Genomic DNA, 20,010 nt, shown 5'->3' on the forward strand with positions numbered 1-20,010 from the left:
TGAGAGCAACTGCCTCTCTGTGGTTGGTGTTACTGTGGCTGCGTCACAGGTTGTGTTATTATTGTTGGTTGGTGTAAATAGTGTGTATTAGAGACAGTTGTCCAATACACTGTGTGTGTGTGTATATATATATATATATATATATATATATATATTGTAAATATTGCAAACGAAGATTAAAGTCCTCATGAAGAGTGAAGGCTTGTTCTGTGGTTATTTCTCAAGCCTGGAGCTCATGTCCGTTTGCAGTGGTGAAGGAATATTTCCTTCTTGACCAGAATACCTTTGCAGACATCTCCACAGATTCCTTCTCCCTGGCGTCCTGTCGACGTGGTTCAACTCTGCAGATGGTTGTGGTGGACACAGTGCGTCTTTCCACACGCCCCAACAGAACAGAGGTTCCTCTTGCTCTCTCTGAGGCTCCAGAGCGAGAAGGAGGCCAGGTTCCTTGGGGCCAAAAAGAGGACTGTGTGTCCCTTTGTGCCTCTGACCCTCCATTTGGGGGGAAAGAAGGAAGGAAGGAAGGAAGGAAGGAAGGAAGGAAGGGGCCTGTGAGGCTCTGAAGAAGGGGAGGCAGGGACTCAGGGCCAGTGGGGAGGCTGGGCTTTGGGGGCTGGGGGAGAGAGAAGTGGGAAAGAGACCCTCCCTTTGGGCCCTAGCTGGGGAGGGTCCCACTGGTCCTTGCCTCCCCCTTTGGGAAAGGAGACCCCCTCAGCCCCTGGACTCACTCCTGCCACTCATTCCTAGGGCTGGGACTCAGGGGAGTTTCCTAGGCATTGTCACCTTCTGCCCTCCATGGCCATTGGCACTGACCTTTTCCCTATTGCCTTCCCTCCCTCAGCCCTGTGGACCTCCTCCTCCTTCGCACTCAGAGCAATCCTACGGCTGAGGAGACGGCCTCTGACCCAGGGAAGCTCCAGCCATAAAGGACTGCAGGAGAGGCCTTTCTTTGGCTGCAGGAATCAGGGTCTTTGTACTGAAGGTAGGCCTTTATTCCTGGAGCTGGAAGAGGACCTTTTTTTGAATGTTTCAGTCCAGGATTGTGTGGAAGGGTTGCAGCTGAGAGACTGAGCCCATGCTTTGCAGGCATAAAGCCCCAAATTCAGACTGTGGCAGCATTGTCTTCCTAGAAGGTGGAAGTGAGATTTCCAGACCCCAGACACACAGTGCACCAGTGAGTCCTTTGTGTGGGGACTGTGTGTGTACATGTTGTTTACTAGAGCTTTGTGAGGTATTTTTTTCTCTTGGATTATAAAATGAATTTACATAGCTCTTCACTTCCAAAAAATGAGCATAATCCAGGCTGCAATCTTCACTCATAAACCTATACATTTATAGATTTTTGTTGTATAAGTGCAACATATTCAGCAATGTGCATCTTTTTAAAAAATATACAAGGAAAAGTAAAGAAATTGTGATTTTGACAATAGATCCGTTCAGAAACAATGCACACAAATGTACATGCCTCAGTTTCTGTGTGGTTTTAGCAAGCAGAGGAAGGAGGTGCATACCTCATGCTCCTGCTGTGACTGACACACAGAAACACACAAATCTTGTAATTGTAAATTTGTAAACTGCTTTGATCCTTTAGGAAAGGTGGTATATACATATATTTATTATTATTATTATATTATAAACACAGCAGTTAAGCTCAGAGATTTTTCTCATTTGTAAAAATGAAATGATTATTTTCACCAATGTCTAAATGGGGAAGGGGGTGAAATGAGGGGAGGCCATTGATCAGGCCATTGAAGAAATACATGTCTTATCCAGCCCAGGGGCCAGAGTTTCTCCACCTTGAATATAAATAATAGAATCAAAGAATCATAGAGTTGGAAGAGACCCCAAGGGCCATCCAGTCCAACCCCATTCTGCCATGCAGGAACTCTCAATCAAAGCATCCCTGACAGATGGCCACCCAGCCTCTGCTTAAAGACCTCAAAGGAAGGAGACTCCACTGCACTTCAAGGAAGGAGTTTGTTCCACTGTCGAACAGACCTTACTGTCAGGAAGTTCCTCCTAATGTTGAGCTGGAATTTCTTTCCTGTAGCTTGCATCCATTGTTCTGGGTCCTGTTCTCTGGAGCAGCAGAAAACAAGCTTGCTCCCTCCTCAATATGACATCCCTTCAAAAATTTAAACAGAGCTATCATATCACCTGTTAACTTTCTCTTCTCCAGGCTAAACATCCCCAACTCCCTAAGTCATTCCTCATAAGTCATGGTTTCCAAATCCTGCACCACTTTAGTTAATAATAATAATAATAATAATAATAATAATAGGTTTTATTTATATACCGCCCAATCACTGGGAATCCGAGCAGTTTACAATAGAGGGGATAACAGACAGTTCCCTGCCCACAGGCTTACAATCTAAAAGACACGACACAAAAGGAGAAGGGAATGGTGAGGGGGGGGGGGAGGGAATCACGTCCAGCATTCTTCTCTCCCTCTGAGGCCTGGACCAAGGCAGATGGACCGGAGGAAGGGCTCTTCTTCTTCAGGCTAGTTGCCCTCCTTTGGACACACTCCAGTTTCTCAACATCCTTTTTGAATTGTGGTTCCCAGAACTGGACAAAATGTTCAAGGTGGGACCTGACCAGAGCAGAATAGAGTGGCACTATTACTTCCCTTGATCTAGACCTTATACTTCTATTGATGCAGCCCAAAATCGCTTCTTTGCGAGAATGACATGGGGAACCTTACTGAAATCAAGATATACTATATCCATAGCATTCCCTTCATCTACAAAGGCCTTACTGAAATCAAGATATACTATATCCATAGCATTCCCTTCATCTACCAAGGACTAACTGAAATCAAGATATACTATATCCATAGCATTCCCTTCATCTACCAGGATCATCTACTGAGATTAGATTTGTCAGGCATGACTTCTTTCTCTGAAACTAATATTGACTCTTTGTGATTATGGCATTGCTTTCTAGATGTTCACAGACTCTCTGTTTAATGATCTGCTCTTTAATCTTTCCATAAAGAAGGTGGTCCTCCTCCTCCTCCTCTTCCTCTTCCTCTCCATGAAAGAGAAATCAAATTCTCATCAGTGATGATGACGCAGCATGGAAAAATTAACATTCCTGCCTTTAAAGTCTTTTTTAAAAATATTTTTTATTGAAAGTAAAGTACTTACAATGAATTTTATACAATGCATAATTATGCATATATATTTTCTACATTCTATTGTAACTTATCTGAATTTAAAGTTTGGGGAGGCCTGAATCCTGTTGGTTAAACCTAGCGTAGACCGACTCAACCCATAATTGACTAGTGAGTCAATCTATAGGTAAATCCAAGAGACTGAGTGATTCTACTCTGATCAGGACTAAGTATAGGATTGGATACAGGCTAAGATTTAGTCTTACTTGTGGCTAGAACAGGACATTCCCAAGCCAAAATGGCCAGGCAACAGTGTGGAAAATAGGCACTCTCCACATCGGCAGAGACACACTCAGAATTGTGACTTCTCTGCAGGCAGAAGGCTGCCATGGGAATTGGTTGTTCCCTTCCCATCAGCTCAATCCTCTGGTGTCCCCCCCCCCCCGATCCTGGTAGGAGGACTGGATCCCATGGAAGGGGGGCAACCAGAGAAGAGAGAGCTCCTTTCCTGACCTGTTTGACCGGGCAACTCCCTGGGGGATGGAGGGCAACTGCTTTGGCCAATGGGAGAACGGGAGGTCACTAGGCCAGGAAGCCTGACCCAGCAGAACCCTCTATGCTCCAGTGTTGCTCCGTGTGAAATTGGGCTAGGAAGCAAATGCCCACCTCTGCATTGGCCCAACGGAGGCATATGTCATCTGCGTGTGTCACCAGCAGGATGCTGTTCTCTGTGTCTTTGAGTGCTGAAGGGTTTCTTGCTAAGCCAATCCTAACCCTGGGCCCTTTTCTCAGGACCTTCATCTTGGCCTCCTTGTACACGGCTTTGAGGCCTCTCTTTCTGGAAGTGACCCAAGTGCAAGACCACAAGGACCCCTGCCCACCTGATGGCCAACACAGAGGCCAACCGGAGGGAGTTGGGCTCCAAGAGAAGGAGGCTGCCAAGGTACAACAACTCTTTGGTGAGTCACTATTCTATTAGCTTCAACTGTGTCACTACTGGGCCAATTTATGAAAGGAAGCAAATAAAGTACTGTCTGAGTTTGGCAGAGACAGTCCTGGTTAATCCTCTGTCATCCCAATATTTCAAGGGCTTTTAAAATGTCCTGGTTTCTCTCTTCTCCTCCCACTTTCCCAGTTCTTCAGCTCATTTCAATTTTTGCATAATGATTGCCAAGGAGTTTGCAGCCCATCAACTCAAAAGTGGGGGTTGGAGAAGAAAGAAGGGGGCAGGGACCTGCCCTTGCTAGGAGTCTGAGGCAAAAACAAACTGTTGTGCCCTTTCCCACTTGTGTGATCTTCTTCATAAACAACTTTGTCTATCTTCACCACTTTTTGCTGTTGCTTGTCCACATATGTCTTGTTTTTTCCATCTGTGCAATGTTGGGGGATATGGGAGAATGTCTCTGGATCTAAATTGGGGGTGGCTCTGTGGCCATCAAGCCCACAGTGCTCCCCAGAACTGCTTTTTAAAAATGACATTCGCCTCTGAAATTTGGCAACAAATGGCTAAATGCACTATAATCTTTGGAGGCTAAAGGTGCTATACGTGTTGAGATAGTCAGTATTCTAATCTATCATTAATATCCCAGCCATGACCTAAATTATATTGTATATTGCATTGAAAGAATTTGAGACAAACTGGACCTCAAAGGCAGTAGCTTTTTTCTTGCTAACAGCAATTAAAGTTTATTTCCTGGACTAAATTCTGAGGAGATCAAATAATTTTTGGGATGCATCATGTGCTTCTCCCTCCCCTTTTATTAGTCATTCTCTGGATGAGGGCTATTTTCTGTTGCAGGTGACCTTTGCGGATGTGGCAGTATATTTCACTGAGGAGGAATGGAAACTGCTGACGAAGAAGCAGCGGCTTATGTACAAGGATGTGATGATGGAGAATTATGAGAATGTGGCCTCTGTGGGTAAGGAAGCTGAATTCATTGCCCTTACTATGAAGACTGAGGGCCCTTTCATTCTACATTATCATGGCACTATGATTCCACTTTAGAATTATAGAATCAAAGACTTTAAAGAGATAACAAGGACCATCTAGTTCAACCCCTTGCCATGCAGGAAACACATTGAAAGCATCACCAGCAAATGGCCACCTAGCCTTTGTTTAAAGACCTTCAAAGACCTTTAAAGACCTTCAAAGAAGGAGCGCTTTAGAAGATAATAATAATAATAACAACAACAATAATGAGGTGCCACCATGCTCTGAGGGAGTATAGTCCACTGTTGAATAGCTCTTACTGTCAGGAAGTTCCTCCTAATGTTTAGGTAGAACTTCTTTTCCTGTGGCTTGTGTCCAATGTTCCGTGTCCTTTGCTCTAGAGCAGCAGAAAGGAAGCTTGCTCCATCCTCAGTATCTCTTCAAATATTTGAAGAGGGCTATCCACTCTTCACCTTCTCTTCTCCAGGCTAAACATTCCCAGATCCCTAAACTACTCCTCATAGGACTTGATGGTTTCCAAACCCTTCACCATTTTTATTGCTCTCCTTTGGATAAACTCCAGCTTCTCAACATCCTTTTTGAATTGTGGGGACCAGAAATGGACACAGTATTGAGGGTCTGACCAAAGTAGAACAGAATTGCACTATTACTTCCCTTAATCTATAACACAGAATCAAAGAGTTGAAAGAAACTAGAAAGGCCATCCAGTCCAACCCCCTGCCATAACACTATACTCACATTGATGTGTCCTAGGATCACATTGGCCTTTTTAGCTGCTGCATCAAACTGTTGACCCAGGTTCAAGTTGTGGTCTACCAGGACTCCTAGATCCCTTTCACACATAGTTTGTCGTAGCAGCTTTCTGTGAAATCTTGGAATTTGAAGTTTAGTGAGTCATTGCTCTCCCCTTAATAAAGATTCTAAATATCCTATCCGAAACTGTCAATTATAGGATTTTGTGGGAGGGAACAATGGAGATAAATGCTTTTTGACTCCAAATGCTCCTCAGCCCATCCCTGACCAAGATTCCTGGCTTTTTTAGCCCCTCTTCAAGCCTTTTGAGACTCTGGAGAGACTTCTTGGGTAAAATCCCTTTGTTGGCCCTGCAATGGCTTAGAGAACAATGGCAATGTTCTCTAATGTTTCTTTTCCTACCGGAGCTTGCTTAGTTCCATGGCTGATTCCAGAGGCCCTTTGTTACCCAGAATGCTGGAGTCTGGGGAGGACACCCGCAAGTGCTATGCTTTTAGGGGAATTAGGTACTTAGCTGAAAGGAGATATAAAGTTTGTTTGGGGCAAGAGCGACCTTGGGATTCAGCTTAACTAGACCAGGATTGGAAGCACACAAAACTCCAAAGGCATTTGAAATAGGTTTTTTATTTTTTATTGAGGGGAGAAGCATAATACACACACAGAGAGAGAGACACACACACACACACGTAAGTGTTCACATACATGCACAAGAACTAGATAACAGGTGGGAGTGGTCATGTGAAGACACACCCAACTAAAGGTGGTGGCAGGTTTGGGTGTGCAACGCCGGTACCCTGGTGAGATCAAACTCTTTACCCAAAAAAGGCTCTGAAACTGAATGTAAAGTTCAAAAGGGGGGAAATTTAATTTAAAGGACAAAATAAAGAGTTTTCTCCTCCCCAGCTCTAAATAAAAGATACTTTACAGTTCAGCAATCTTCCGGATGTCATCTTTCTGGGTCTGATGTTGGTTTGCTCTCCTCACTCAATGGAGCTGGTGCAGGGTCTTTCAGCTCCTGAATTCCTCTATTCACTTGCTGATGGTAACTAATTCGGCTGAGACCTGGTAACTGAAATGGCTAACTTGGTAAGTAAAATGGCTAAGTTGGTAACTAAATTGGCTAAAGTGTAAGAAATGCCCTTTCCAGCTGTGTGGACCTGTTTGCCACCAAAAAGACAGCTCTCTGCCTGCTCTCAGCGAAGACCGCTCCAAACCAAAAACCTCCAGCTACAGCAGAGCATGCTGGGAAAGGGCAAACCAAACCTGGAAATAATGCAGGGGAATCCTACAGCTCCTCCCACAAACTAATACAATGACTTTTCTACACTAAAATAATCTAAGGCCTGAACCAATGTGAAAGAAAATGCAGGGGAAAGTTTCAATCAGTCCTGGCAGGACATCACAGGTCAAGAGATGTAAGACTTTCATAATGGTAATACTTTACCTAGGTGGATCTTGATTCCAATTGCTGAGGGTTCGAAATGGGAAGAGAAGTCAGGAGCTCATACAACAAGTGGGGTTGGCGACTGCATTGAGGTGCTTAGCCATGTAAACTGACTGTCTGTCTGTCTGTAATCGGACTGAAGTCAAACAACAGCCAGTCAGGGTAGATATTTATGCTGTAATTGTTGCTTGGGAGCAGAAACCGAGTGTCCAAAAGGGTTTAAATCGCTTTAGAATGTGTCCTGGGGGGAAGAATGGTCTGGAACCAAATTGAATGCAATGAGTGCTTGGAGCAAATAAATCAGACAAAAAGGATTAGCACACTGGCTCTCAGTCCTTCTTGGTTCTGAATTCCTATCATGTTCACAAGCCAATATACAGAACAATCTCAGGGTGACGCTCCGAGATGCAGCTCAACAATAACACAGCAGAGTACAGAAGCAAATATCCAGATATAGATATTGGCAATGCACTGACCTCTTTTTACACTCAAAATCTATCTGAGTTACAAAATAATACAAATATTTGCAAGCTCTCCTCTCCGAGTTCCTTCACCTTCACCATCTCTTGTACACATAACTCTAATCCAGTCCACACCAAGCTGCATGTGACCTGTATACTGTATTGGTTGGGAGTCATATCCTGGCGCCAAACAGTAGGAAGTGACCTCTGCAGTTAGTTTGCATCATACCTTGGGCTCTGACTCAGGACTCTATGGCAGTCTCACAGGATATGATGCCATCTGTCAATCAAAGTATTTTTGCACATGTTTCATGGAATATTGTTTCAACAGGCCTTTGACTATCTGCTTCCATGGATTTCCTCAAGGCAGTCCCCATCCAGTCTCTTCTTTGCTAGCTCCTATGAGTAAGGATAGAATCATTCCATGGATTTAGGGGCATAAGCAGCAGGTTCATGCTTGGGTTCCTCACAGCAAATTTGTTAATTTAGCCTCAAATAAGGAGGGCTTAATGAGGGCTAAATCATGGGGTAACACCCTCCTCTCTTAACTCTGATTTTCAATCTTATCTGTCATTGCCCTTCTTTACAGAAGAACATTTGAGTCATCAGAGAGTCTACACAGCAAAGACGTCACATAAATGCCACCATTGTGGGAAACGTTTTGCTTACAAGTCAATCCTTGTCATACATCAGAGAATCCACACAGGAGCAAAGCCATACAAATGCCAACATTGTGGGAAATGTTTTTCTCAGAAGGCACACCTAGTGATACATCAAATAGTCCACACTGGAGTGAAGCCATACAAATGCCAGCATTGTGGAAAATGTTTCTCGTCGAAATCTTACCTAGAGATACATCAGAGAGTTCACACTGGAGCGAAGCCATACAAATGCCAGCATTGTGGGAAATGTTTTTCTCAGAAGGCACACCTAGAGATACATCAGAGAGTCCACACTGGAGTGAAACCATACAAATGCCAGCATTGTGGGAAATGTTTTTCTCAGAAGGCACACCTAGAGATACATCAGAGAGTCCACACTGGAGCGAAGCCGTACAAATGCCAGCATTGTGGGAAATGTTTTTCATTGAAATCTTACCTAGAGATACATCAGAGAGTCCACACTGCCGAGAATCCATACAAATGCCAGCATTGTGGGAAATGTTTTTCATCGAAATCAAGCCTAGTGAGACATCAGAGAGTCCACACTGGAGAGAAGCCTTACAAATGCCAGCGTTGTGGGAAATGTTTTTCTGAGAAGTCAAACCTAGTGAAACATCAGAGAGTCCACACAGCGGAGAAGCCATACAAATGCCAGCATTGTGGGAAATGTTTTTCTCAGAAGTCAATCCTAATGATACATCAGAGAGTCCACACAGGAGAGAAGCCATACAAATGCCAGCATTGTGGGAAATGTTTTGCTCAGAAGTCAAGCCTGGTGACACATCAGAGAGTCCACACAGGAGAGAAGCCATACAAATGCCAGCATTGTGGGAAAGGTTTTTCTTCAAAGTCACACCTAGTGAAACATCAGAGAGTCCACAGAGGAGAGAAGCCACACAAATCCTAACATTATATTTGTCAATAACGAATACAACAAATATATTTTCAATCCAGCAGTGCAAAGAAAAGGCCCTTGTCATCTTATTTGTAAAATTTGTCTGTCAATATGTCTCTATGTTTTCAAGTTGGATTTTGTTAAGTTTAGGTTTTAATTGCCAATAGTATAGATAATTGCTTTGGGTTGTCAATTTGGCTGGGGATTGTGGGTTGTGGTATAGGTTAGGTAGATGGGAGGTTGGGATTTGTAGCAGCTGGTTAGTATAGTTATGGGAATTATAGCTTTTGCAATGTGTGGGATTTTGGCTTAAGAAAGTTGGAGGCCGGCATTAAGAGAAAGGGCTAGTTTCTGGGAATGGCAAAAGGGGGCCTTGTTACCTGTGGGGCAGAGACTGTGGAAATTGAAGGTGGGGGTTAAGTTTGGAAGAGGGTCATGTTTTAGGTTTTAGGGGTTTTAATGTATTGTTTGGATTGGAGTGGTCAGTTCTGGCTTAAACACTGAATTTCTATGTGTTCTCAATAAAGTTCTTTACTGTTTCAACACACTGGACTTTGATGCACAGAATTTCTGAATTTGCCCAAAACTGACCCTTTCTTCTCTCCTCAGTTCTCATCTCCATTCCCAGCCATAAGAACAGCACAGACACACAGACACAAACATACAGGATACACAGAGAGAGCTATATTTCCAAAGCAGAGCCTTCCTTTCCTGCCTTTCCCTCCTGAGTCCAGCTCTGCACCTTGGCCTCCATTGCGGTCTCCTCAAAGGAAGAAAGGAGGGAAGGAAGGGGAGGCCACTGAACCCCGGCGCATACCTTCCTTTCCCACAAAGGCCGCCAGCGGAATAAGCTGCAGCATCTAGGCCCTGGCAATCCCTGCGCATGCTGAGGAGGGGCCTTTGGGGCTATATGTGCCTGCACAGTCTCAGCCCCAGAAGCCATTGCTGCCCTCACAGTCTGTTCTGAGGGAGGGAGGGAAGTGGGGAGAGCCCTTGTTCATTCAGAGGAATGGCTGAGGGGAGAAGCCCCTCTTCTCCCCCCAAAGAAAGGCAGGGGTCCTGCAAGGCCTCCTCTCCCTCTTTCCTTCCCTGCCCCCTCCTTGGGGATTCCTTGGGTCCCGTGTACTTGGGGGTTATTATGAGAAATGAAGGCCGGTGGGACCCTTGGAGAGAGGCATGGCCATGGAGAGGAGGGGGATCCAAAGGTAAAAAGGTCTTTGAGTGGCCCCCTCCTTCGTGGAAAGTGGGGCTGAGGAGAGACCCTCTCTTCTGATTCCTCATTTGGGGAAGAATTTTGTGCCAAATAGAAAGCATCGCACAGGATAGGATTCAATGGCATTTTTCTTGGGGGGGGGGGTTTCTCTGGAGTCCTGGGGGAGGAGGCTCTGGGGGGGGGGGGGGGAGAAGAGCCAAAATCCTCTTGGCCAAAGAGGGAGCTCAAAACTCTGGCAATCCCCTGTCAACCTGGGAACTAGGCTTAGAGACCCACAGGATCCAGATTGGGCATCCTCCCTCACATACTTATCTTTTCCTTCACAACAACCCTGCAGAGGAGGACCAACAGAGAGACCCCAGAAACACCCCCCCCCCCCCCAGTTCTGGGAGCATACTGAAAGGGCTTTTGATCCCCTTGAAGAGATATTATTATTATTATTATTATTATTATTTATATTCTACCTTTTCTCAAAGGAATCAAAGAGGATTACAGTAATAAAATAATATACAATTTAAGAAATACAATTAAAATTCCAAAGCCCCAACCCTTCTCCCAATTATAAAAACATTAATCAACCCTTAAAATTAAACAGCAAGAAAATTAAAAACTTTCATAACACAATACAGTAAAAAAAGCTTTTGGGGCAAGAAATGGGTCGTTTTCTGAAGGAGAGGTGGGAGGGCAGGAACGATATACATCAATAGCAATTTCCATCACACTAATGATGGCAAGGGTAAGGGTCAGGAGGAAGGGGAGGCAAGTCAATAGATCTCATCTAGTCTGGAAAGAGGTCCGTCTTAATAGCCTTCCTAAAGGCTTCCAAGGTGTTAATAGGACGGATCTCATCCGGAGGTCGTTCCAGAGTGAACCAACACCTTGTATCTTGCCCGGATCCTAATGGGCAGCCAGTGGAGGGATTTAAAAACCGGTGTAATGTGGGAAGTTCTAGAAGAGCCCATAACCAACCTGGCTGCCATATTCTGTACCAATTGAAGTTTCTGAACTTGGCATAAGGGTAGCCCCATGTAGAGTGCATTACAGAAGTCCAGCCAAGAGGTGACCAGCGCATGTACTACTGTTTCAAGGTCTCCCTGCTCCCCGCCCCATGTCTCCGAATGATCTCACCTAACAGCTTCATGTAAATGTTGAATAGCACTGGGAACAGAATTGCGCCTTCAGGGACGCTTGACTTGACTCCCTCTTGGATGAACAACTGTCCCCAAGTGACAGGAATCTGCCAGAGATGTAGGACCTGAACCACTGGAAAGCAGTGCCCCAATTCCCAACTCTCCCATATGTTCCAGAAGGATACTGTGGTCAATGGTACTGAAGGCCGCTGAGAGGCCTTCAATAGCACCAGCAGGGTCAGACTTCCCCTTTTCAAAGAGCTGTCGATGCTCAAATGGAGATCACTGACTAATGTGACCATGGCTGTCTCAACTCTGTAACCCGTCCTAAATTCAGTTTGAAATGGATGTAGAAAAATCCATTTCTTCCAAGACTGCTTGGAGTTGAATGGCGACTGCCCTCTCCATTACCTTGCCTAAGAATATTAAGATCCAAACTGGCCTGAAATTGTTTCTGTCCAGATGGTCAAGGGGAAGGCTTTTTGTAGAAGTGGTTTAACCACCACCTCTTTGAGGCAAGATGGAAGACAGCCTTCCCTGAAAGATGCATTAGTTATATTTCTTAAGTACCATCTTGATGGTATCTCCCCCTGGATGGCCAGCCAAGACGGGGAAGGATTGAGAGAGCAAGTCACCTTTTTCATACTCCCAAGGAGCTTGTCCACATCCTCTGTACTAATGACTCAAATTGATCCAGAAGAACAGTATAGGCAGAGGCTCTGGATACCTCTCCTGTCGCCTCTGTCATAAGGCCGGCATCCAAATCGGCTCTTATCTGAGAGATTTTGTCTGCCAAGTAGTTATTAAAAGCATCACAGCAGGCTTTTGTAGGTTCTAATAAAGAGTTCAGGGTTCTGGAAGCTATATATTAAATAGGACAGTGTTGAAAAATATATAGTTTGGCAAATGGGTGATATAACCCAAGAAAAAGGTTTAGTTCACAGAGACTGGAAGAATCTTAAAGTAAAACTTGAAAGAATAGATGTGTAAATGCAGAACATGTTCACATCTACAAACTTCACTGTCAAACATACTGGTGACGACCAGATGACAGACAAGCATTGGTGGGACCCCAAAAGCCATCAACCAACTGGAAAAGGAGATTCAACAGAGGGAAAAAGACCAAAGATTGTGATGAACTATCTAGAGAACGGGATGATTTTGATAAGGGACACTTTACGGTCTACAGAAGAAGATGTAAAGATTGCTCAACGCACTCAAGGAATGTGGTCCAGTGAAACAGGAGGAAGCAAAGACTTTTTACTAGATGAGGTGTTAAGTCCACAGCCGGTAAAAAGAAACACGTGGTCAGTTACAAGGGCTGATCCAGAGAAGACTCCTAAAAAGGACAAGGATATAATTGAGTTGATAGACTGGAAAACCAATATATTGTTGTTTGCCAATAGTGTAATGGAAGATGAAATGTTTTCAAAACCATACTGGGAACGGGGCAAAGTAGTTGGAGATGATGCTCCATCAATAAGAGAAAAGGGTTAAAAGATTAAATATGTTTGATAAAAACATTTAAATGGAACATATAAAGATCTAAAGTTGGGAAAAAGGTTATTTAAGTGTTATTAAAATATTAAAACCCAACAAGTGATAAGGGGTATGGTTATAATATGCTAAACTTATAAGAAAATGATGGTAAGTTGTTATAAAAGGTAGAACTGATATTAGACATATGTTTAAAAGGGGAACATACAGGAAAATACCAAAGATATTTAAGTTGGTAATGGTTATTGATAAAACAAGTATATGAAATATATGACATGTGTCACCTGATGTGTGTATAATGTTATATATAATGGGTAAGTATAATTGATAACTGGGAGTTCCTTGGACCATAGAACCGTTTGGTTCTGTGTCTCAATGAACCTATTAAAGGGGGGAGGCGTCTGACGGACTGACTTACAAACCAGCCAATCAGAAGCCAGAGACTCTAAGCCAATCAGGTGCTGGCTGAGGAGTTTGAAGCTTCCGCTTGGCAGTTGGGTGGAGTCAGTTAGGGTTTGCAATCCTGAGGGATGAAGCGGGAGTTCAGTGGGAGATAGTGATAGAGAGGATGGGAACAGTAGAGTCCAAGAGAGGACTGGGTTCCCATAGTTCCTGAGGGATGGTTACTTAAGGAACTGCTTTGTCCAGAGAGGGACAGGATTAGTTCTGGAGAGTCTAGAGAAGAGAGACTCAGTGGAACCAGACTCAGGAAGAGGGCTTTGGCTTACATCATTTCTTGAGTGACAGTATAGCCTGCGAGGCGGAGTTGTTATTATTATTATTATTATTATTATTATTATTATTACGATAGAGTTAAAACCAGACCTGTATATAAATAACAAAAGAAGACATAGTAACAACTCCATCTCAAAGATACCTTTGCCTATTCTGTTTTAAAAATAAACTTACATTCTTGTTTAATTTTCTGGACCCATTTCAAACTGGCTTCCGGGCGGGCTATGGAGTTGAGACTGCCATGGTCGCCTTAGTTGATGATCTCCGTCTGGGCATGGACAGGGGGAGCGTGTCCCTGTTAGTGCTCTTGGACATCTCAGCGGCCTTCGATACCATCGACCATGGTATCCTTCTGGGACGCCTGAGGGAGCTGGGAATTGGGGGCACTGCTTTGCGGTGGTTCCGTTCCTACCTCTCAGGCAGATCCCAGATGGTGGAGCTGGGGGACTGTCGCTCCGACAGGAGGGCCCTGACATCTGGTGTCCCTCAGGGAGCGATTTTGTCTCCTATGCTATTTAACATTTACATGAAGCCGCTGGGAGAGATCATCCGGAGACATGGGGCGAGGTGTTATCAGTACGCTGATGACACCCAGATAGTTTTCTCTATGTCTCCGACTGATGCAGTAACTAAGGATGGCATCTCTCCTCTAGATGCCTGCTTGGCGTCAGTAATGGGCTGGATGAGGGAGAACAAACTCAGTGTGAATCCAGGGAAAACGGAAGTACTGGTGATAGGTTCTCCAGTTCCGGGTGGCGAGATCTGTCATCTGGTCCTGAACGGGGTCACGCTCCCCCTGAAGGACTCGGTGCGCAGCTTGGGTGTACTCCTTGACTCGTCGCTCCAGCTGACTTCTCAGGTGGATGCGACGGTCAGGAGTGCTTATTATCAGCTTCGGCTGATACGCCAGCTGCGTCCCTACCTGGACCGAAAGGACCTTGAGTCTGTTGTACATGCTTTGGTAACCTCTCGATTGGATTTCTGCAATGCGCTCTACATGGGGCAACCCTTGTACCAAACCCGGAAGCTGCAATTGGTGCAGAACATGGCAGCCAGACTGGTCGCTGGTGGTTCCAGGTCAGACCATATAACACCTATTCTAAAAGATCTTCACTGGCTGCCTATTCGCTTCCGAGCTCAATACAAGGTGTTGGTTTTGACCTATAAAGCCCTAAATGGCTTGGGCCCAGGGTACTTGGAGGACCGCCTCTCCCCATATAATCCGCCCCGCACACTCAGAACATCCGGGACAAACCTATTGGAGGTCCCTAAGTCTAACCTTGTACGGACCTCTCAGAGGGCTTTTGCCATCGCTGCCCCTTCAGCTTGGAATAAGCTCCCCGCAGAGCTTCGCTCCGCCGCCTCACTGGCTATCTTCAAGAAAAATCTGAAGACGTATTTATTTCGGTCGGCCTTCCCACCTTAGTTAGATTGTTTTTTTCCCTGCCCCTTATTTTTCCCCTTTTGACCCCGGTCTGTTGTAAATTAACTCTTCTTTTTGCCCTTGACATGTGTATTTTATTAATTTCCTGTTCCTGTTTTTTGTAGTAATGTTTTTAACTTTTATAGTTGAACTTTCCTTTTCTATTGTACTGTTTTTAAACTTTGTAAGCCGCCCTGATCATATCTATGGAAGGGCGGGGTAGAAATAAATTTATTATTATTTATTTATTATTATTTTAACCAGCCGCTTGGTCTGTGTTTTAAAATCCATCCACACGACTGTCCTTCAAACACCCAAAGAGGTGTCAGGTCAAAATAGAAGAGAGGATTGTGAATCGTTACATCATCTATTAGAGATTTAAATCTGATTCTAGGTTTTTTCCCTTCCCAGATGAACTTTTGCAGGTCCTTCTGCCATTCTAAAAATGGTTTGTCATTAAGAAGGATAGGTATAGTCTGAAATGAAAAGAGTAATGTAGGAAGTACGTTCGTTTTTACTGCCGCGATCCTTCCCAAGAGGGACAGGTTGAGTTTAGCCCATCTATTGAGACCTTGTTTGATATCACCCCATATTTTCTCGTAGTTGTTTTTAAAGAGGTTATCGGTTTTTAGAGGTGAACTCAACACCTAGATATTTGACCTTTTTTCTACTTTAAAGCCAGTCTCCTCTTGTAGATTTTCCTGATCATTCTTTTGTTAAATTCATTGGTAAAATGTTTGTCTTATCCCTGTTAATCCGGAAACTTGAATGCTGTCCATACTCCTTTAATTTATAAAGCAGGGGATTAACACTTTCTATTGGGTCAGATAAGTATATCACCACATCATCCGTGTATAGTTTAAGTCTGTACTCTTCCTGTTTTATTTTCAGGCCTTTGGTCTTCTTATCTTCTTTAATGCTAGGACTCAGAGTATCTAAAGTGGCTATAAATAACAAAGGTGAGAGGGGTATCTCTCATTACAGGTAACGCCTTCGCTTTCCCCCCATCAATAATAAGCCTCGCTGTTTGTTTTCTATAGATTGCATCTATCCAGCTGATAAAGTTATCTCCTAGAACCATTTTTCTTAAGGTTTCCAGCATGAAGGTCCAATTAATTTCATCAAACACCTTTTTGGCATTAAGAAAAATTGTAGCTGCTTTTTAATCTATTTTCTACTCATAGATTTCTCTAATATCTAGTAAATTCCTCGTGTTGTTTCTAAGGTGCCTTTTTTGGAGGAAGCCCATTTGGTCTCTGTTTAAGATACTTTGTAAGGTTTTAAAAAATCTTTCTGCTAAGACCATTGCAAAGATTTTATAATCGTTGTTAAGGAGAGAAATCCTTAACAGCTCCTTACTTTCTTTAGGAATCAGTGCAATATCAGCTCTCTTCCAAGAGTCAGGCGTTCTTCTTTGTGAGATTCTATCCATGATTTCTACTAGGGGTTTAAGTAGCTCTTTCTGTAAGCTCTTCTAATACATTGCGCTTAGGCCATCTGGCCCTGGCGCTTTGGGTGCCTTGGTTTTACTGATTGCTTCTAGCACCTCAGGAGCCGTTATTGGTTTATTAAGTCCGATTCTCTGTTCTTCATCAATCTCTACTACGTCTTTTCTGTCCAAAGATTCTTTTATCCTCTCCTGGGAAATATATTCTTCTTTGTATAGATTTGTGAAATATTTATATAAACATTCTTTCATATGTTTTTGGTTGGAATAAATCTTGTCCTCTTCTTTAACCCTTGAAAAGATTTGTTTCTCCTTTCCCTTTTTCAGTTTCCTTGCTAACCATTTGCCAGGTTTATTAGCATTCTCAAAGTGTTTCTCTTTGATGTATCTTGATTATTTCTCCTGGTCTTCAATTAGCCACATGGATATTTCCTTTTGAATCTTCTTAATCTGTTGTTGAATCATTTTGTTTTGGGGTTTTTCTTTAAGTAATCGTTCCTTATCCTTTAACTTTTCCCGTAGTTCTTTCCAATTCTTTTCTCTATTTGTTTTCCTTTCGTAAGATTGTTTCAAAGAGAAACCCCTCATTACCGCTTTGCTTGTGTCCCAGATGATCTCTGGGCTGACTTCCTCATTCAGATTTTATTCAAAGAAGGATTTAAGTGGGGTTTTTTCTTTATCTAGAAGTTTTCCGTCTTTTAAAAAAGTCTCATCTAGTCTCCATATCAGTTCCTTAGGTTTATTCTTCAAAGACAATAAAATTGGATTGTGACCCGATAGGATTTTTGGTACGGTTTCTACTGCTTCCACCATTTTGCTAATAGTCGGGGAAGTCAAGAACATATCTATTCTCAGCCAGGATTGATAGGTGTTTGAAAAGTACGTAAATCCTTAGACAGACCATACTTGATTCTCCAGTATCTTCTAATATGAAGGCTTATTTTAATTCAAAGAAAGATTTTGGCAGTTTCCCTTGCTTTGAGTATATTTTGTTGTCTGCTTTTCTATCTATCTGGGGACCTATCACTCCTTTCCAATCTCCCATCATTAAGGGCCTATCGCTCATACGGTCTGGCATTTGTCTTTTCCATTTTCCAAACAACGGGCCTTTATTGTCTAAGGGTACATAAATTCCCACCATTAGGATCCTTTGGTCTTGTAAAGTAACTTCTCCACCAACCAAGTATCCATTGGGGTCTGAGAATACCTCTTTAGATTCTCATTTATCCTTTACATAAATCACTACACCTTTTTTCCTCTTTTTGAAGGCGGCTATGTATTATTTCCCCAATTTGGTGTTTTTCTGCAATCTTATATCCTCTTTCTTTATATGGGTTTCCTGAAGGCAAATTACATCAAGTCTCTGTTTCCCTTAATAATGGAAAAGTTTACCTCGTTCTTGGGGTCTGTTAATTCCTTTAACATTCAATGATAGGATGTCTGCCTTTTCCCGTTTCATCGTCACATTCTCCATCTATATCGTCCTCTCTTGTGTTTGGATCTGGTTTCCCAAGCAATTCTCCTTCTTCTGTTTCTTCTTCTAAGCTCTCTTCCTCCTTATCCTCTTCTCCTTTCCCCGGGTTTTTTCTTTCTTCTTTCTGACTGCCCCCTTTATTAAGTTCTTTTTCATTCTCATGTAGAACATTTCTTTCTTTTTGTACCATTGATTTGGTATCTTTTTTGCATGAATTGTAAAGATAGGCCCTGAGTTAGTTCCCATTTGTAGTAGATCCCATTGCTGCGCAAAACCTTAGTCAGTGGTCCATATTCCTTCCTCTTCCTTAACAGTTTCCCAGAGATATCTTTAAACAATAAAATTTCATTTTCTTCCATTTTGAATCTTGTATGAAAGTGTTGTTGTAGAATTGCTTCTTTCATTTGAGTCCTAACAAAATAAATCACGATATCTCTGGGCAGTCTCTTCTGTTTTGCGACCCAGGAGCTTACTCTAAACATCTTCTCCACCTCAAGGAGAAAGGTTTCCTTATCTAGGTCCATAAATTCAGCCAAGGCCGGTATTATCCTTTTATATAGATCTTCTTCTATTTGGGAAGACCTCTTATTCTAAGACATTGCTTCCTAAATCTTTGCTCTAATTTATTTTTTTCTACTGTATCTTCAGTATGTTCTTCTGTTAATCTCTCTATCTCTTTTCCCAATTTTTAATATTCTTCCTCCAGGAATGTCACTCTTTCCCTGGTTTGTGTTAATTCTGATGTTATCTTTTCCAGAGAGTATTTATGTTAAGCAACGGGGTGGACATTAAACCAACAGAATCCCCAGACTTTCCCTAGTCTTTAAGCTGAGGCAAATACATTCGATGTGGTCCATCTTATGGATAGGTATCCTGGCCAAAGCAAGATTGTATGCATGGACCAAAGCGACGTCCCCTTACCTGCTCACTGACGGAGAAGCCGACTGGTAAGGCCTGAGCCCAGGAGGCTGAGCTATCATCACCCAGCCAGGTCTCTGTGAAACAAGACAGGTCAGCCTCTTCGTCCAGTAGGCGATCTTGGACTATTTGCATTGTATTTTTGACTGACATGGCATTACACAAGAGCAGGGAAAAGGTCTGTGGCTGGTTTGGTATGCTCTCCAGCCCTTTTGGGACAGCAGGGTGAATGGAAGGGGAGAGAGATATCTGTCAGGGTCCTAATTGCAGCCCCTCTTGCAACACAAAAGGCAGTACTTTGAAAAAGGAACAGCTTGTAATGAAGAAGATACATGCAACAGAAGTGACTTTTATGTCAGGAATGAAAGAGAGTATAAACTTATCACTTTTATATCCATATCAATTAACTCCACTCCATTAACCAATAAAGCTGATTAATTGGATAGCCCTTTCCCGCACAGCGTTCTCCCACCCTTTTCTGCTCAGTGTCCTCCCATCTGGGATTCTGGCAGCTTTTCTAAAAACAATTAAGCTCTCATGTGCCTTATCTCAACCACTGCATCTGTGGCCTTGGACCACAGAACTCAGCCACACAACAGTTTTAATTAACATTATGGTTTAACGATGTGTGTGTGTGTGTGTGTGTGTGTATAATGAAATCTCATCCATCCCAATCTAATATGATACCATATGAAAATATAATAAGGATAAATCCATAACAACATAATACAATATAAAAATACCAATAATTCTCTATGTTCCCCCTCCTTTTACAGAGACCAGTCTTTTAAACTCAAGCCTCTGTTGGGATGATTCCCACACATTCCAATCCTAGCAAACAATCACATTCTTTAGTCATGATCTCCTTACCTCTTTCTAGTATCTTTTATTA

General features: G+C 43.0%; 1 protein-coding gene across 1 annotated transcript; it reads left to right on the forward strand.

Moving 5' to 3' along the window:
- The first annotated feature begins 4,814 nt into the window (after positions 1–4,814).
- On the forward strand, positions 4,815–9,408 carry LOC149287659 (uncharacterized). The gene is made up of 2 exons (XM_089492507.1): positions 4,815–5,034; positions 8,314–9,408. The coding sequence occupies exons 1-2, from the start codon at positions 4,986–4,988 to the stop codon at positions 9,291–9,293; spliced, it is 1,029 nt and encodes a 342-aa protein (XP_089348633.1). The 5' UTR covers positions 4,815–4,985; the 3' UTR covers positions 9,294–9,408.
- Positions 9,409–20,010: the final 10,602 nt, after the last annotated feature.

The sequence above is a fragment of the Sceloporus occidentalis genome, unplaced genomic scaffold (genome assembly GCF_023333645.1).
Source record: "Sceloporus occidentalis isolate IW3139 unplaced genomic scaffold, rSceOcc1.0.p SCAF_57, whole genome shotgun sequence".
In the NCBI taxonomy this organism is placed as follows: domain Eukaryota; kingdom Metazoa; phylum Chordata; class Lepidosauria; order Squamata; family Phrynosomatidae; genus Sceloporus; species Sceloporus occidentalis.

Coding starts and splice junctions, on each gene's coding strand:
- LOC149287659 (XM_089492507.1), top strand. CDS start 4,986: ATGTACAAGGATGTGATGATGGAGAATTATGAGAATGTGGCCTCTGTG. Junction 5,035..8,313: donor TGAGAATGTGGCCTCTGTGG/GTAAGGAAGCTG, acceptor CCTTCTTTACAG/AAGAACATTTGAGTCATCAG.